Source organism: Poecilia reticulata, chromosome 4 (assembly GCF_904066995.2).
Source record: "Poecilia reticulata chromosome 4, P_reticulata-male-v2, whole genome shotgun sequence".
In the NCBI taxonomy this organism is placed as follows: Eukaryota; Metazoa; Chordata; class Actinopteri; order Cyprinodontiformes; family Poeciliidae; genus Poecilia; species Poecilia reticulata.
The window spans coordinates 22,340,418-22,356,707 of record NC_088833.1 but is presented as its reverse complement, the minus strand read 5'-3'; the positions used below and the strand labels follow the sequence as shown (position 1 = coordinate 22,356,707).

Here is a 16,290-nt window from a genome sequence, read left to right as displayed (position 1 = left end):
GTATATTTTTGACATCTCACAATTTGCAGTTAATGGTAAATTTTAAAGTGCTGCTTTTATGTTAGTAAGATGTCAATATCTGCACTGTGACTGGAGCTTCCCTCAAGACTTGCCACGAGCATGAACATTTTACACATTCCACACTGTACTGAATGGTCAGCTGCTGTCATGACAACTGAGGCTCGCAAGACCAGCTCTGTCCAAACCTCTAAATGGACTGGATAAGATTCATGGAGTCGATCTGCCTTCTGAGAGGGGCTAAAACAAAGGCAGGCTCTGTATTGGCAGAGAAACGTCAAGCTCGATTGAGCTGGTGGTATCGAGACTAAATTATGACGTGAATCAAAATGCAAAGTTGACCAATTCTGATGAAATTGAAGACTTGTTGAATCCACCTGTAAGCTATTAACAAAAAAAAAAAACACAGGTGTGATGTGCATGTTAAAATTAATGCATGACTACAATCATAAACCCTTCAAGGGGTATATGCATTTTCCATGCCTGTTGAGCCATTTTATAGCAATCAAATAATTGTTGCCTTCAGTTTAACAAATGCTACATATATACAAAAATTTAAGACTAGGGGCTCTACAAAACTTGGTGGTTCTTTGTTTTGCAAAAAAAAAAAAAACATTTTTGGAGCATTCACCTGATCAGATGTGCCTATTTTGAGTTCCTTTCAGAATGAGGATCTTTTGTGACTTAAAATCCAAATAAACTTGGGGTGTGACCCAGGTTTTACACTCTCACTTCAAACGCCTGAAAATGGCTGCGAACAGACGCACTACTGCACAACAGTCCATCTTTGACCCCGAGTCAGACCCAGAAGTGGAGCCTCCCGTGCAATTCAAGCACACAGCCAACGATTTCTGAATGTTAAGCAAAACACCTGCTATTTCCAGATGCCATTGTACAGCTAGGGCTAGACATAACTGTGTGCCAGTACTATCGATGTCAAGGTGAGTGTATGATCAGTGCTTGCGTGATGAGATCAGTACTTCAGTTTGCGGTTTCTCTACATAATGTCTACTTGAATTTCATGCCAGCGAGTATGCAGGAAACCACTAAATGTCAGAAGCTTACATTTTGAATTCGAGAGCAGGATTTTATACATTTGGTGAAGTTTGCACTGAACTTCTGCTTTCTTTCAAATACAGTTTAGTTCCCCCCACGAGCACAGCTTCACTGCTTCACAAACATTGTGCAAATGGCACATCTCTCACTGAGCAATCTGTGATCAGAGGTGCTATTTTAGCATAACATCTAAACTGCCTATTCAGACACCTGAAAAGATAACTCAAAATATACACTTATGCAAAGATGCATCAAATCTGACATATTAACATGGCTGAATATAATGGCCTGTTTGTGTTAACTATTTAAAGGGGAAATTGCATCCCTATGTAGGTTACCTGCAGATTACAATTACAGACTCAGTTATCCTAATAAATTAGCCAGATATTAGCAAATACCTGACGGAACCTCAAGTCTCTCGGGCTCATCATGCAAGCTACTTCTCAGAACATTTATAAACGGCATAATGAGAAGCGTTGCTGTGACGATGTGCAGAAGGCGGCGTGTTGGTAAGAGCAGGAGCTTCTTAAAGACACAGGCCAGTTTCAAGGAGTCAAAATGCAGTCAATTTTCTTGTAAGTCGATATGCACTTCATTTTTACAACTGAAGGTAACAGTTACTTGATTGTGTTATAAAATAGCACAGTGCCTGAGAAAATGTATCAGAAAATGCATAGTACTGCCCCTTTAATAATCAGGAGGTTTTTGAAATGTCTCTGCGTTTTTTGATATTGAAAAACATCATTGATAGAAGACGACTTGGTGCTTTTTTAAGCGCTTGGACTGGTTGACATCCAAATGGACTGAACTTTGCAAAAATAGGTCCCTTTTAAGAAGTTCTTAGTCTTTTCTACAGTCGTCCTCCTGTATGTCATCACAGCAATACCCCTTCATTATTCTGCTTACAGTTTTAGGACCATTGAACTGAGAAGTACTTTACATGAGCTCAGCGGTTTCACAGTTGACTATTCATTATGAGCTTAAACTATAATAACCACCATATAGCTTAAGAGAAGTCTCACATCTGTTTGGCAAACAGACCTCTGAAGTCTCTCATGCATCACACAGCAGTTGTCTCTCTCATGTCCACGTTGGTTTAGCCATAATTCATCAAAGGTAGGATGCTGAATGAATGGCAGCCAAGAAAGCATGGCAGGAATCTTCTTTGATCTCAAGCACTTTGCCGTGCATCAGAGGGAGCTCTTTGTTTCGCTGCTGTCTGTGGTGTGACATTTTTGAGGCAATTTTTAAATCTGATGAAATACATGAAGATCTGTTGTTTGAGAAGAAGACAGAAGAAATGAATGCTGCTCTATGTTGTTTCTACAATGGAGCTTTACAGTAATAGATCTCAGGACGCTCTTGTCGGCATAACTCCCAGCTTATGGTGGCGTTCACTTTCAGCAGTTAAATATTAAAATCAACCTTTCAATTTCTTAGCGTCAGCACCTCCTTTTTTAAAGACTTTGGACGCTGACCGTCCAAAGGTCTCCACCTCACCGTACAGACAAAAACATTCATTGTTGCACGTTGCTGGGGGCATCCTATACTTCAGCAAAATTCATTTTACTATATTAGACAGGCACTTTCTCGACTTCCTTAAGTGCTTTGAATTGCCCTTTACAGAAACCTAACCTTTCTTCTTGAAGCAGCTCAATGTTTGACAATTTGTTGGTTTGATCTTTTTTCTTTTCACGTTTATTTTTGTCAAAGTAATTTATCAAAGCTTTCCTTGTTCATGTTGGTAACATAGATGTATGTAAGCTTGTGTCGCTCTTACTAGAATTATTTTACTAATTTCACTCTATTTGGCCATTGTGCCAAAACAATGACACGATGTGCTTTCATCCTGCTGCTCAACAACACAGAGCAAGTTTATTTTTTATTTTTTTTGTGAAGCTCAAATCACACACAAGCTGATTCTGTTACAGGGAAATAAAAAAAGCAAGGGTTAAAGGAACATTGCATGAAAATGTCAAAATAAATTAAATAGTAAAACTTAAGTATCACAAAAAGTGTAGAAATACAAGATTAATCTAAATAAAATGTCAAAACATGATAAAAAAAAATGTAACTAATAAAACAGACTTTGATCGTCATGACTTTCACTAAAGTCACCATTTATCCAAATGCATTTTCTATCACACTACTATTGCAATTTGATCTCTGTATTCTCTTGTAGTTGGTGAAACAGGCGTCTAAAGATGTGCGCCACTAATGACGTTCACTGGGGTTTCAAATGTGCAATTTCTAGGTTTGTCCACACGGTGGAGCCATTGGACCGCTGCAGCATCTCTGCTTTGATCCGCCTGGAAACCGCAACAGACAGACGCGGTTGTTACTTCTCCTTCTGGTTAACTGTATAGTTTAGACAGCCTGCATGAGAATGATTGGTATTGTTATCTGTGGTTACATGATATATTGATCTAATGTCGTAGTTTCTCAAATTAACAGTAAAATAAGCAGGACTTTGTTTTTCAACCTTTTTTTTTTTGTCACCTTTATCCTCCTTTACCAAAACCAACAGAGACGATAACTTTGTATTTAATCATGTTAAGTTACTATACTGCCTTTCATTTATTTTTGGAGTTGTTGTCCCTTCTTTCGGTGTGATGGCGCCTGGGTGTGGTTAGTTTTTTTTTTCTTTTCTTTGTTTGTTTTTGTTTCGGCGGAAGCTACCTGCGTGTGTTTGTTTCCCAAGGCTGACCGTCATGTCATCATCTTTCGGTCTTTATTGCAGACATACAATAAAACAGCTGACAGTGTGCAGCCATAGTAACGCCACGCCGCTCCTCTCCCTGAAGTGATGTGAATGGAAAGTGAAGAGCTGCTGCTGCTGCTCCTCCTCCTCCTCTCTCCAGGTTTAAGGTATAAAGGGAGTCTCCTCCTGCCGGTGTGATGGACGAGGAGGAGCCCAGATTCCAGCAGCCTCTGGCGCCTCCAGTATCTGCCAGATTGAGCGGATGCGCGGATGATGGGAGCGGCTGGGGGGCCGAGATGAAGAGATTCACGCTTGGAGGCGGGGCTGCGCGCAAAAGCTCCAGCAACAACAACGAGCTGTGGCTCCTGCAGGACGAGGACTCCTTTAAGGAACCACTGGGCACCGCTGACAGCGCCGACTCTGCTTTGTTATGCCCCGGGGAGGCTGCTGGTGGCCGCGGCGGCTCAGCGTCAGAGCACCACAGAGGGGACACAGTTTCGGAGGCAAGCGTGACAGGAGCGGGGCCCGTCGGAATGATATGCAACAAGAACGGAGACTGTAGAAGGGACCCGACCAGTTCAGGGAGCCTGTCTTCTCTCATCTCCAGACAAGAGAAGCAGGCGGATGGAGCCGTAGGGAGTGAGGACGGAAAGGGGCAGTCCGGGGGGGTGGACGCCTCTGTCACTTCCGCGGGGTCCCTAATTCAGGGGCCCGTCGGGACTGAGGTCAAGACCAGCGCAGCGACGGAGAAGAAGGACTCCAGAGTTTCCTTCTCCAACGCCCCGATAAGTAAAGGTCAGATGCCGCCGGGCGTGCAGTCAAGAAACTCTGTCACTTTCACTAAAGCGGAGGACAGTTCTCAGATAGTTCCGGACGATGGGGACACCAGGGGGAACCAGACGTACATGCAGCGGCAGTTCAGCGCTATGCTCCAGCCTGGAGTTAACAAATTCTCCCTGCGCATGTTCGGGAGCCAGAAGGCGGTGGAGAAGGAGCAGGAGCGCGTAAAGTCTGCGGGGAACTGGATTATCCACCCATACAGCGACTTCAGGTACGGGACGGTCTGCAATGGGTTCACGAACATAAAGTTTTATGTGAATGGAAGTAAAAAAAAAAAGGCGACGATTTCTGATGCCAGCAAATGATGTTCGACAGGTTAAAAATTATACACATGACCAAACATATAAAATGTAGCCGAAACACCTTTAAAAAAAAGTACACACAAAAATTATCATTTATCATTAAGCATACTTTATTTTTATCTTTCCCATTTGAATGGACACATATTGAGATTTATTGAGGCCGCTGGTCAATGTTTTTCATCGTCCGTTTGATAAAATGCTGCGTTCACAGCAGTACTTTTTAATCATCTGGGCTCAGGCAAGCCATGTCAGTTTTGTACAAGTTTCTTCGGAATGTGCAGAAAAAGTCGATTTCAGCACCATGGATAATTCAAGCTATCGTCCATTTTCTTTACTAAACGCTCTTCTCTCATAGAGGAATTTATCACTAAAAAGTTAATTTATTTTAGTAGTTAAGTTAAAAAAAAACTGCACGCAGTGATGTTCCAAGACATTATTTGTGTTTATGTAATTGTTAGAACGTAGACATTTCTAATATTGATTAAGTGATTTTTGATTAACAAAAAGAAGTGTTGTTATAGTCAGGTTATGAGCCACTAGGGTGGAGAATGCCGACAGGAAACAGTCATTGACAGCGTTAGCCATAAAAGCTACCTCCTAAATAAGCTAACTGCTAACAGGTATTTAGCTTAAATACTAAGCTATCTGTTAGCTTACTATGGTGAAGACAACATAAAAACCTGCTGTCTTCAATATTAGAAAATGGAAGATAGCCTTCATATATTGTCTACAATATTGGAATGTTTAGTGAAAGAAAACAGTGTGGCACCAGAAAGTGACAAGCAACTAGAGTAACAACAACTTCATTGGGTATAAGAAACGGCCCAGAAATTTTAGAGCACTGTTTCCCTCTGCTGGCATCCGTGATGGAGATGCTGGTTTCATTTTCCAACAGGACTACCAAGTATCAATACCTGATTTAATGACTATGCTGAACTCACCTGATATAAACCCAATACAGAATCTATGGAGCGCACAACAGAGCCAACAATGCAAAATGGCCGACGGCTGTTATAAAAGCATTGCTAACCATGCCATGCTGCACTGATACAGTAATACAAAAAGAGCCACAGTTGAGTATTGAGTCAATAGAACATAAACGTAGTCATAAGTTATAAGTTGATAAACATTTTATGCAACATTAAAATGCTTTGACAACTGAAATATTGTGTTTTCACTAGCAATAAGCTATAACCATCAAAACTGATAGAAATACATGCCTAGAGATGATCACTCTTCATGTAAGGAAACTACACAATAAATAAGTTGCACTTTTTGAATTGATCTAGTAAAATACAACAAACTTTTCAATGATTTCTGAATCAAACATTGGTGGTGAAAATGCTGAAAAATGAATAAAGTGAGAAAATTAAAGTAATCTCTACTAGCTTATGTCTCTGTTGTAAATGTCAGCACTGTTTTCTAAGTATGTCCCCATCAAGGGTGATTTTGCTTCATGCTGTTCCAGTAAAAGTTATGAATGCTGCTGGAGCCTGAACAGCATCTGTGCAGACATGTGATATCAGCGTGCTAATAGCAGCACTGTGTCTGTGGAATATTTAGAATATATAAAAAAGTCCACTTTATGAGTTTTTTTTGTTTGTTTTGCTTTGTTTTACAAAATCACTGTCACTGCATGTTTTATTTTATTTATTTATCCATTATTTTACCAAGACGTTCCATGAGGTATAATCTTTTTTGCTGGCGATGCCTGGCCAAGTGGCACACCGGTGTATAAATACAAAACTTTATCTGTAGCTGTAAGTATATTAACATTGACTGAGATTTTTAAAGAAAAAGTCCCTGTTTTCCAATGAGTTCATGATGACTTTGAGAAATAATCCTAAGATTATCCTTAGTTCTATCTGATGAAAGCACACTGCCAGTTACAGTCCCAGAGTTGTTTGGCAACTTCCACTTATTTATCGCAATGCCTTGACAGAAAAAGCTTTTTTAATGCTATGCTTGTCAAAAAAGGCCTGCCGTGTCACATCTACAAGTTTTTATGGTCATTTTGTGTTCCCTAGGTGCCACTTTTTTTGCAGCAGTAACAATAAACTTTGAAGGTTTCTTTCACTTCTGTTACCTTCCTGCTCACTATTCACTACTGTTGGTTTCCCAACTACCCTCATTTCTCATGTAATGGGAAAGTAACAAGATAAAAAAACAACAACATAAAAACAAAGTTAATCATAATCAATATCACCAATTAAAAATGTCATATTAATTTTATTTTGTCTCTTCTCTTTTTAAGGGGTCTTAGAGAAACAGGCCTCTGTGTCTCATGCTGTAATAACTCAAGTGTCTCAAACATATTCTTCAGTTGCATGTATTTTATTGGGAGGCCAAACAAAGACAGTTATTTCTAAATATTGATTTTATTTCCCCCACAGAATAAATATACTGAAATCAAAGCAACATCTAACAGATTTTTAAGCTACTGCGATTAAGGACGGATATATTTGAATGATTTTTACCACCAGTTCTGGTAGCTGCTGTAGATGACCTTAAGTCAGAGCAAACACAGAAATACGTATTTAGAACGTATCACGTTGAAAGCTTCAGCATTGGACCTGGCACGGACAAGTCTTTACTTTAATCATCTTCTACTCAGGTTCTATTGGGACTTTACCATGCTGATGTTCATGGTCGGCAACCTGATCATCATCCCGGTTGGCATCACCTTCTTCAAAGACGAGACGACAACGCCCTGGATCATCTTCAACGTGGTCTCGGACACCTTCTTCCTCATGGACCTGGTGCTCAACTTCAGGACGGGCATCGTGTTCGAAGACAACACCGAGATCATCCTGGATCCCAAGAAGATCAAGAAGAAGTACCTGAAGAGCTGGTTCATCGTGGACTTTGTTTCCTCCATACCTGTGGATTATATCTTCCTCATTGTGGAGAAGGGCATCGACTCGGAGGTGTACAAGACGGCCCGGGCGTTGCGCATCGTTCGGTTCACGAAGATCCTCAGCCTGCTGCGCCTCCTCAGGCTGTCCAGACTCATCCGTTACATCCACCAGTGGGAGGAGGTACGCTAATGTTCACGTTTGTCCTTTAAGTGCAGGAAAAGGAAGATGGTTTGGTACCGATCACCAGTGGGTAAACAATCACTGACGAAAGTTAGTATCTAACTGCAACAACATACAGATTTCTGCTAGAAAAGTGCTTTGTTTGTTTAAGTGTTATAATAAAAATTACAAAATAAGTTTAGTTTATCAGTTGTAGGAGTAAACAACTTTGAAATTGAAACTATATATATATATTTTTTAATGTGGGAATAAACAAACAAGTTCTGATTTTAGAAATATGCCAAAATTCTACAAGTCTTCTCTTGTATCTCTTTGTTAAGGTTTTCACACCAAAATCCAAACAGAACGAGTGACTTGTCTTCTACTCTTCTATCCCACGTGTCGCCAGTGCAGACAACGTCAGAATGTGCAGGATGTAGCAAAGTTTTAACATAATCGGACATTTTTCAATCTCCGTCCCTCCGCCACATACGCTTTACAGCACAGGCGCTCATCGCTCTGACGTCGGAAGCCGCGAGAAATGTTCAGTTTAATCAACATAGTCATAATAAAGAGGTATCAGCCTCTCCCAAAAGCGAATGCGTTCTGACCGTGCTTTAACTAATGATGAAAAATTGCATTTCTCTGTAGCAGCTCATGCGATTAAACAAGTAATTGTGTTTCGCATATCTCGACCGTGCATCCGTTCATAATAGCTTTCCAACAGGTGGATAAATGAGGTTTTACAATGCGGTATCACAGTAAACCCGGTGCCTGGATTATAGATCACTGTAACCCAGTTTACTGATGCAGTTAATTAAAGCGCAGTGTGTGCTTGTCGGTAGGAAAGTGAAAAGGCAGTGTCGTGGGAATGTGAACAAACATTTCGGTGAAATTAACTGCATTTTTTTTTTCTTTTCTCTTAACATAGATTTTTATCTTTACAGTTTTATGAGACATGACCCACAAACAAGGCATGAGAAGGAGCTGAATGACTAACTGAACGAGAGCAAAAAACAAGCAAAAGATGCATCTAATAAAGCCCAGAATTATTCGTTCCCCATGTATTAGCTTGATCTAAAACAGATTTCGAAAAGTGTTTAATTTCATTTCATGTTGGGTCTGAGTGGAAGTAATATTAATGTTTTGAAATGGCCCAAACATAAACCCAAGTTCAATCTAATGGGAATTTGTGAAAAGAGCTAAAGATTAGCATGATGGCTAAAGATTAGTAAAATGATTTATCACCAAGGAAACATGCAGCAAGCTGGTTACTATTTGTAAGAAGGGGTTGGATATATATATATATATATATATATATATATATATATATATATATATATATATATATATATATATATATATATATATATATATATATATATATATATATATATATATATATATTTATTTTTTCTACTTCTGCTTCTCTTCATTTGTTCCCTGTTAAATCAAGTTGATTTAGTTTCTCTTCAGTTCTTTCATTTGTCCTTATTTATTAAACACTTATCATATTTCTATTTATTTTGAAACTTGTCCAGTTAAACTGGATAAGTGGAGGACAAACAGAAATGAGTCAGGCCTGTAATAAAAGTCCAAGCAGATTAACAGCATCTAACACAAGACCTACAAGATCCATTAACTTTCAGCTGCTCTGTCTTTGCTAACATTTTTTTTTGACAAGTTATTTTATTTTGATTTAACACTGGTTCAACCTTTGAGTTTTTTACATTCAGCTTTAAAACGGCCTGAAAAATGTATAAGATACTTGAAAAGTCACAGAAAATCTTAAAATAACACAAGAAAGAAAAATAAAAACAACTTATGGATGACTCATCATTTTGTAGAGAAAATAAGCTTCATCAGTGGACAGATGCATTATCGTCCGTCATATGCTCCATCCTGGCTGCACAAACAACAGTTACTGCCTGGTTTACCAGCCACATGTACTTTTATTAATTTGCGCACAAACAGATCAGTCTGACAAACCAAACATCTACCATCCAACGTGTGTGTGTGTGTGTTTGTGTGCTCTCGCTCTGAAGAAGCCGCTGCTCCTCTGATTACAGAGTGGTAATTTAAGTTCAGTGAGAGGCACAATTACCGATTCAAACGCAGCAGCAAAAATAATGGCTCTGGCCTGAACTGCTTAGTTCAGCCGAGCTCAGCTCTGCTCAGCTCGATCCAGACTTTAGACCCCCCCTCCTCTCTGCTCAGCTTACTTCTCTGCAGGTGGGCTCTCTAGAAGATCACCTGTGTGTTGTAATGATTTCAATAACCTTTTCCAGGTGAGGACTCAAACAGAAGGCTTTTTTTTTTTACCTGGTCAGAAATTTTAACCAGCACTAAGGAAGCCATGAGCATCAGTGAGAACATATGGGGGTAATTTCCTGATGCAGGAACCACATGATGCTGCTGTTTTGTTTTCAGGTTAATGAGAGTCTGAGTCCAGCATCCACACAGTATGAAGGAATGGATTAGTATTATATATATATATATATATATATATATATATATATATATATATATATATATATATATATATACACCTCCTTCCAGTTGTGGTCACAGTGATGTGCTATGACCCAGATTGTGGTGTGACAGTGACACATAGCCAGGCGCTGTTATGGTGTCAGGAGGAGTATTAGTCCTGGAGACTCATTAATCACAATGTAAATGGCGCCTAATCAAAGGGTGAGCTCCACATCTTGTCCATCTTGCTCCTCCTTAACCGACCCAAGTCATCAAGTCAATGGACATTTTTCAAACGCAGATGCTAAACAACGAAACAAAAGGGAGAAAAAGAACCAGCTTTGGTGGTGAATTATACAGTATTAATGAGTACAACAGATTAAAGAAGGGAAGAAGAACTTTGTTCATTGGAGATATTTGCAGAATCTAAAAGAGTTTTTTATTTAAATCATTTATTCTGCTGATCTGGTAAGAGAAGCCCGCATTACTTTGGAGCCAAACTCACAATTCACTTTACTTGAGCATGACTATATATTTAAAAAAAATCCTGTACTTGAAATTATTTATTTCATTTTGTAGAAATCAATACCAATTCATACTAGATATTTAGTCACTCCTCCTATGAACTCCTTACATGAACTACGGTATGGTAAAAAGAGATGGCAATCTTTTATGTTACTTTTCATTATCGTAAACAAATGTGCTTTATGATAAGAATTTAGATTTATATAGGAAACAATAAGTGTTTCAGACCTCAAAACTGGCAGCACTGTCAGAATTGCTACTTTGACTATTTTCTCTACCGTTAGTCTTATGAAAGCATCAATAAGTAACAATAAATTTGAAAATGCAATTAAACCCAGTAGACGTGTGCAGTTTAGTGATAATTATCACACTTTTTTACGTTATGGTCTCCTGAAGAGGAGACCTATGTAAAAACTGGCATGCCTTTTAAGATCAGGTTTTGTGTTTGTGCCAAATAATTTAGTGGAAATCCTTTATCTTTATTGTGCCATCAATTTTGTGCAGTGCACCAGTCCTTCTTGCAGTCAAACAGACCCTCAGCATGATGCTACCACCACCGTAGCCCTAGGTTTAAAAGTTTCATATTGATCCCTACAAACAATTCTCATGTCTTCACAAGAAATAAGCTCAGTATTTGCAAAGTTTAGTTCTTCTGATTAACCCCTAACATGTAATAAGGCCCAGTGGCACTGAATTATCTTAAAGTCCATTGCGTAGGTTTAGGTAGTGCCCAGTTTGCTCTTGAACATCTTAAGAAATCCTTCTAGGGCCGACAGCTTAGGTTGTTAGCTGAAGCCAAACACGCATCAAAAACTTGGTTCAGTTTTGATAAAGAAGGCTTGCATGAAATTTCTAGTATGTCCTAAATTTAACTCTGCTGAAATTTTATGAACTATGTTTAAAAGTTGCCTCTCTTTCACTAAACCAACCAGTTATGAATAAACTTCACAATTTCTATGTATCTATAAATAAGAAACCAGAAATATCCCTGTTAGCTGTTGACGGCAACACAAAGCATGTAGTTTTAGTGCAGGTTCCTGGAGGCCATTTATTAAAAAACCAGTGGATTTTATGTATATATTTGAGCCGGTGAGTATAATTCCCAACCTTCACAATAAAATCAAGCATGTGCGCTTATTTTTAGTAGTTACAGAGAATGTGTTTTGTATTATTGTTCCTTCCTGGGAAAAAAAATGACTTCAGTGCTTCATTAGCAGCTAAGATCCTTCCCAAGATAGGTCTGTGTAAACCACTGAACGTCACAACATGCATATCGCAAGTGAAGGATAATATGCTTTTTGTTTTTAATGTTCCAGCGACCTCCCAGCTGCTGTCGCCAGGGTCTCTGATGCGACTGGAGGAATTACAGAATCTCCCGACCTCACTGCTCCCCAGCTGTAAAATTCCTGACAGTGCCTGATCGTTTACATCTCCAGACACTTTCGGCCTATTTCACGTGTATCTTGTGAGAGATTAGCATGCTCTGGAACAAGAAGCCATCAGCTGGGCTCTCAGAGCCGGGGGCTCTCAGCCACACATAAATATATCAACTTATAAAGCAGACATGCAGTGTCTGGCCTACTTCGCCTGCCTGTTGGACACTTCTCCTGTCCCTTTTGGGCAAATACACTTTTATTTATGATTTAGCGAAGCCTCCAGTTGGCCCAGTTAAATAAGGATTTCACACCATGTAAAATTACCCCCCACCAACCCGCCTCCCCTCGCACACAGACACACGCACACAGTGGCAACCAGGCCTGGATGATTGCCAAGGAGACAGCAGTGATTAGTGTTTACCAGGCTGAGACCAGACTCTTACCTTAAGCAGAGAAACAACACCAAGCAAATTGCCCAGATGTTCATTTTTATCAAAATTTCTTCCTTGAACGTTCACGACTTTTCACCTGCGACCTGGCTCTAAACCTGTTGTATTAGACCTTTGAATACACGTCTCCGCCCCTCTGCAGATGAGTGCGTCATGTTCAATGTGACACGTAGAAATAAGTACTAGATTTGTTTGTTTAAAGCACATTCTTATAAGCCTAGATCTAATGGTAATGAGTAAAATCAACTTTGCTCTAGAATTGGTGCAACTGTATTGGGACACAATATTTTTATCTGGTTTCCAACAAATAATTGTTTGCTTTTATTTTTCTCTGTTATTGCACATCTTTAAATGGATAGTCCTCCACTGATGATGGATGGATGGATGGATGGATGGAAGAAAGTAAAAGAATGGGAGAAAGAGAAAGAAAAAATAAAGACAGATATTTCGCCATGTTTATTCAGACATATAAAATACCTCAATCAAACTTTTCCAGACACTGTTGGCACATTGTTATAAACTCTACTGTTATTTACAATTGCACCTTCAATTGATTAAATCTATAAACAAGACACAATTCATAGATTTTGCATCTTTTTTTGTGTCAGCAGCAGCTGGCCAGTCCATATTAGTTGAACTCTGGTGGTCTAAGTCATCAGCCACAGATTTTTGCATGTGATTTGTTTGACATGAAGAGTATTTAAATCTTTTCTATGAGTCAAAGACAATTCATTATTGTACCTCACCTTATATTTAACTTGTTTTCCCCATAAAACCCCCCAAAAAATCACCCTTATTGCTTCATAAAAAGCTGCTGTCGTGGAAAGCTTTCCGGTTAATGAAGACCTAGTCTGTAGAGTAGATTGGTCAAATAAAAGCCACATCTTCCAAAACAAAGCTTGGAAATCTGTTGCCGATGAATGTGTTACACCATTCTGGACGGGCGGTGAAAACAGATCTGTCTGTGTTTGCCATTCGCCGAGCTGTGACTGTGCCTGTTAAAACAATGGTTGTTAATTCAAATCACACGTATCTCCGGTTGTGTAACCTCTCTTCCCGTCTCTGCTCCTGCTGACAGATCTTCCACATGACCTATGACCTGGCCAGTGCTGTGATGAGAATATTCAACCTGATCGGGATGATGCTGCTGCTGTGCCACTGGGACGGCTGTCTGCAGTTCCTCGTTCCCATGCTGCAGGACTTCCCGTCTGACTGCTGGGTGTCACTGAACAAGATGGTGGTGAGCAGTGCGCCTTGTTTCTATGGCGCTTCTTAATGAGCTCGTGCCGGAAATTGCAGACGACAAACGCCGGGCAACAAATCAGCGACAATCAAAACATGGAACACATTCTCCGCTGGAGCAAAGCGGAGAGTTAAATGCAGTCAGATTAAGAAAATGAGCTTCACCCAAAGAGGAGCTTTCACACTGTTACGACCAGTCTAGGGGGGCCAGGTCGCAACATGAAGGATCCATCCTCCTCCGATCTCAACATCCGACACACACAAAATTGAACAGTTGATAATGATTTATTTTTTAAAACAGGTATATCTTTTTTTATCAAGATGTTACAACTGGAGTACCTGGCTTCAGAGTGAGCTATCGCCGAAAACAACAAACAAAACGAACCTATCTAAATAATAAGAGAAGCTTACCTAATCAAAAGTAAATAAACCAAAGTACAAAAAAACTTACCTTCCTAACCTAAGAAAAACATGAGAAAACTAAGGAAACATAAACGGCAACTCACTCCTACACTCCAGAACTCTAACACAGATAAACAAAGGCAAAGGGTGTGGCCGGTGGAGATGAGTCGAGGATGGAACACAGGAAGTCCGCGTCAGCGTCTTTTATGTCCGTCCCCTCCGGAAAGCAGCCAATGGGACATCTCCGTCGTCTTCTTGGAATCAATCAATCAGGGACGGGCACCTGCCGACTCATTTATAATCAACTGTACGCCGTCAGTCGTAACACCCCCTTTCCTAAGAATTAAACACACCCCCAAGTGTTTAATTCACATGGGAAAACTAAAAAATTCTAGACAAAGCATCAGCTATTACATTATCCTTACCCTTTTTGTAGTTAATCTGCAAGTTAAAGCCTTGCAGAAGCAGAGACCAGCGCATCAGTCGATGATTGGAGTTGCGCATTTGGGAGACAAAAACTAGCGGGTTATGATCAGTAAATACTTGTACAGGCTGCGCACTAGAACCAAGATAAACTTCGAAGTTCTGTAAAGCAAGTAATAAAGCAAGAGCTTCTTTTTCAATTGTACTGTAATAAAGCTGATGTCTGTTAAACCTTTTTGAGAAGTAGCAGACAGGATGGTCTATGCCTTGCTCATCTTCTTGCAGAAGAACAGCTCCGGCGCCAGACAAACTGGCATCAACTTCAAGTTTAAAGGAACGTTCGAAGTTTGGCGCAGCCAGCACTGGTGCACTGCACAACAATGCTTTGGCAGACTCAAACGCAACCTGACAAGATGAAGACCAGACAAAATTTTTCAAAGGACTAACAAGTTCAGTGAGTGGGCTAACTACAGCTGAAAAGTTTTTACAAAACCCGCGATAGAAACCACACATTCCCAAAAAGCGACGCAAATCTTTTTTTGTTTGTGGGACAGGAAAATCGATTATTGCCTGCACTTTAGCAGCAATAGGACGCACTTGTCCTTGACCAACCTGTTTTCCTAAGTAGGTGATAGTGGCTTTACCAAACTCGCATTTAGAAAGATTTAATGTGAGAGAAGCATCACGAAAACGATTGAACACTTCTGAAAGAGTTTCCAGATGTTCTGACCAAGTAGCGGAATAAATTACTACATCATCCAAATATGCTTCACAATTTTTCACTCCAAATAACACCTTTTGCATTAAACGTTGGAATGTAGCGGGTGCATTACGCAGCCCGAAAGGCATAACGGTATATTGCAGGAAAGAATCGGGAGTCACAAAAGCAGAAATTTCAGAAGCCCTGGGTGTTAATGGGACTTGCCAATAACCTTTTAACAGGTCCAATTTGGTAACAAATTTGGCGGAGCCAACACGATCAATGCAGTCCTCCATTCTCGGAAGCGGAAAAGAATCGGCCTTAGTGACAGCATTAACTTTTCTGTAATCGGTGCAAAATCGAGATGTGTTGTCTGGTTTCGGGACCAGAATACAGGGCGAACTCCACGCGCTGTTACTGGGCACCGCTAAACCATGTTCAACCAGGTAAGCCACTTCTTGTTGCATTAAAACACGCTTCGTTGGATTTATTCTATAAGCATGTTGTTTGATTGGTTTCTCAACTTCCACATCAATATCATGGAAAAGCACAGATGTTTGCTGTGGATGATCTGAGAAAAGCAACACATTAGTTTCAATCAGATCAACAACATCTTTTCGGGCAGATTGTGACAAATGAGATAGGAAAGATTCCAGGTTTCCCAACACTTCTGAGTTCCTCAAACGAGCCATAGGCATACAACCGCTGTTCTCCCTCAAATCGTCATCTGCCAGATGATAGAGTGGGGTTGAAGAGCAAATAGAAAT

The 16,290-nt window shown here is 39.9% G+C and overlaps 1 protein-coding gene across 1 annotated transcript in view; it reads left to right on the top strand.

Annotated features, from left to right (window-relative positions):
- The first annotated feature begins 13 nt into the window (after positions 1-13).
- hcn2b (hyperpolarization activated cyclic nucleotide-gated potassium channel 2b) overlaps positions 14-16,290 on the top strand; it is a 50,745-nt gene continuing 34,468 nt past the window's right edge. The window contains exons 1-3 of the mRNA XM_008407211.3: positions 14-4,826; positions 7,532-7,955; positions 13,835-13,996. Of these exons, the coding sequence (XP_008405433.2) occupies positions 3,973-4,826; positions 7,532-7,955; positions 13,835-13,996 (1,440 nt within the window). The 5' untranslated portion in view covers positions 14-3,972. The remainder of the gene's footprint in view (positions 4,827-7,531; positions 7,956-13,834; positions 13,997-16,290) is intronic.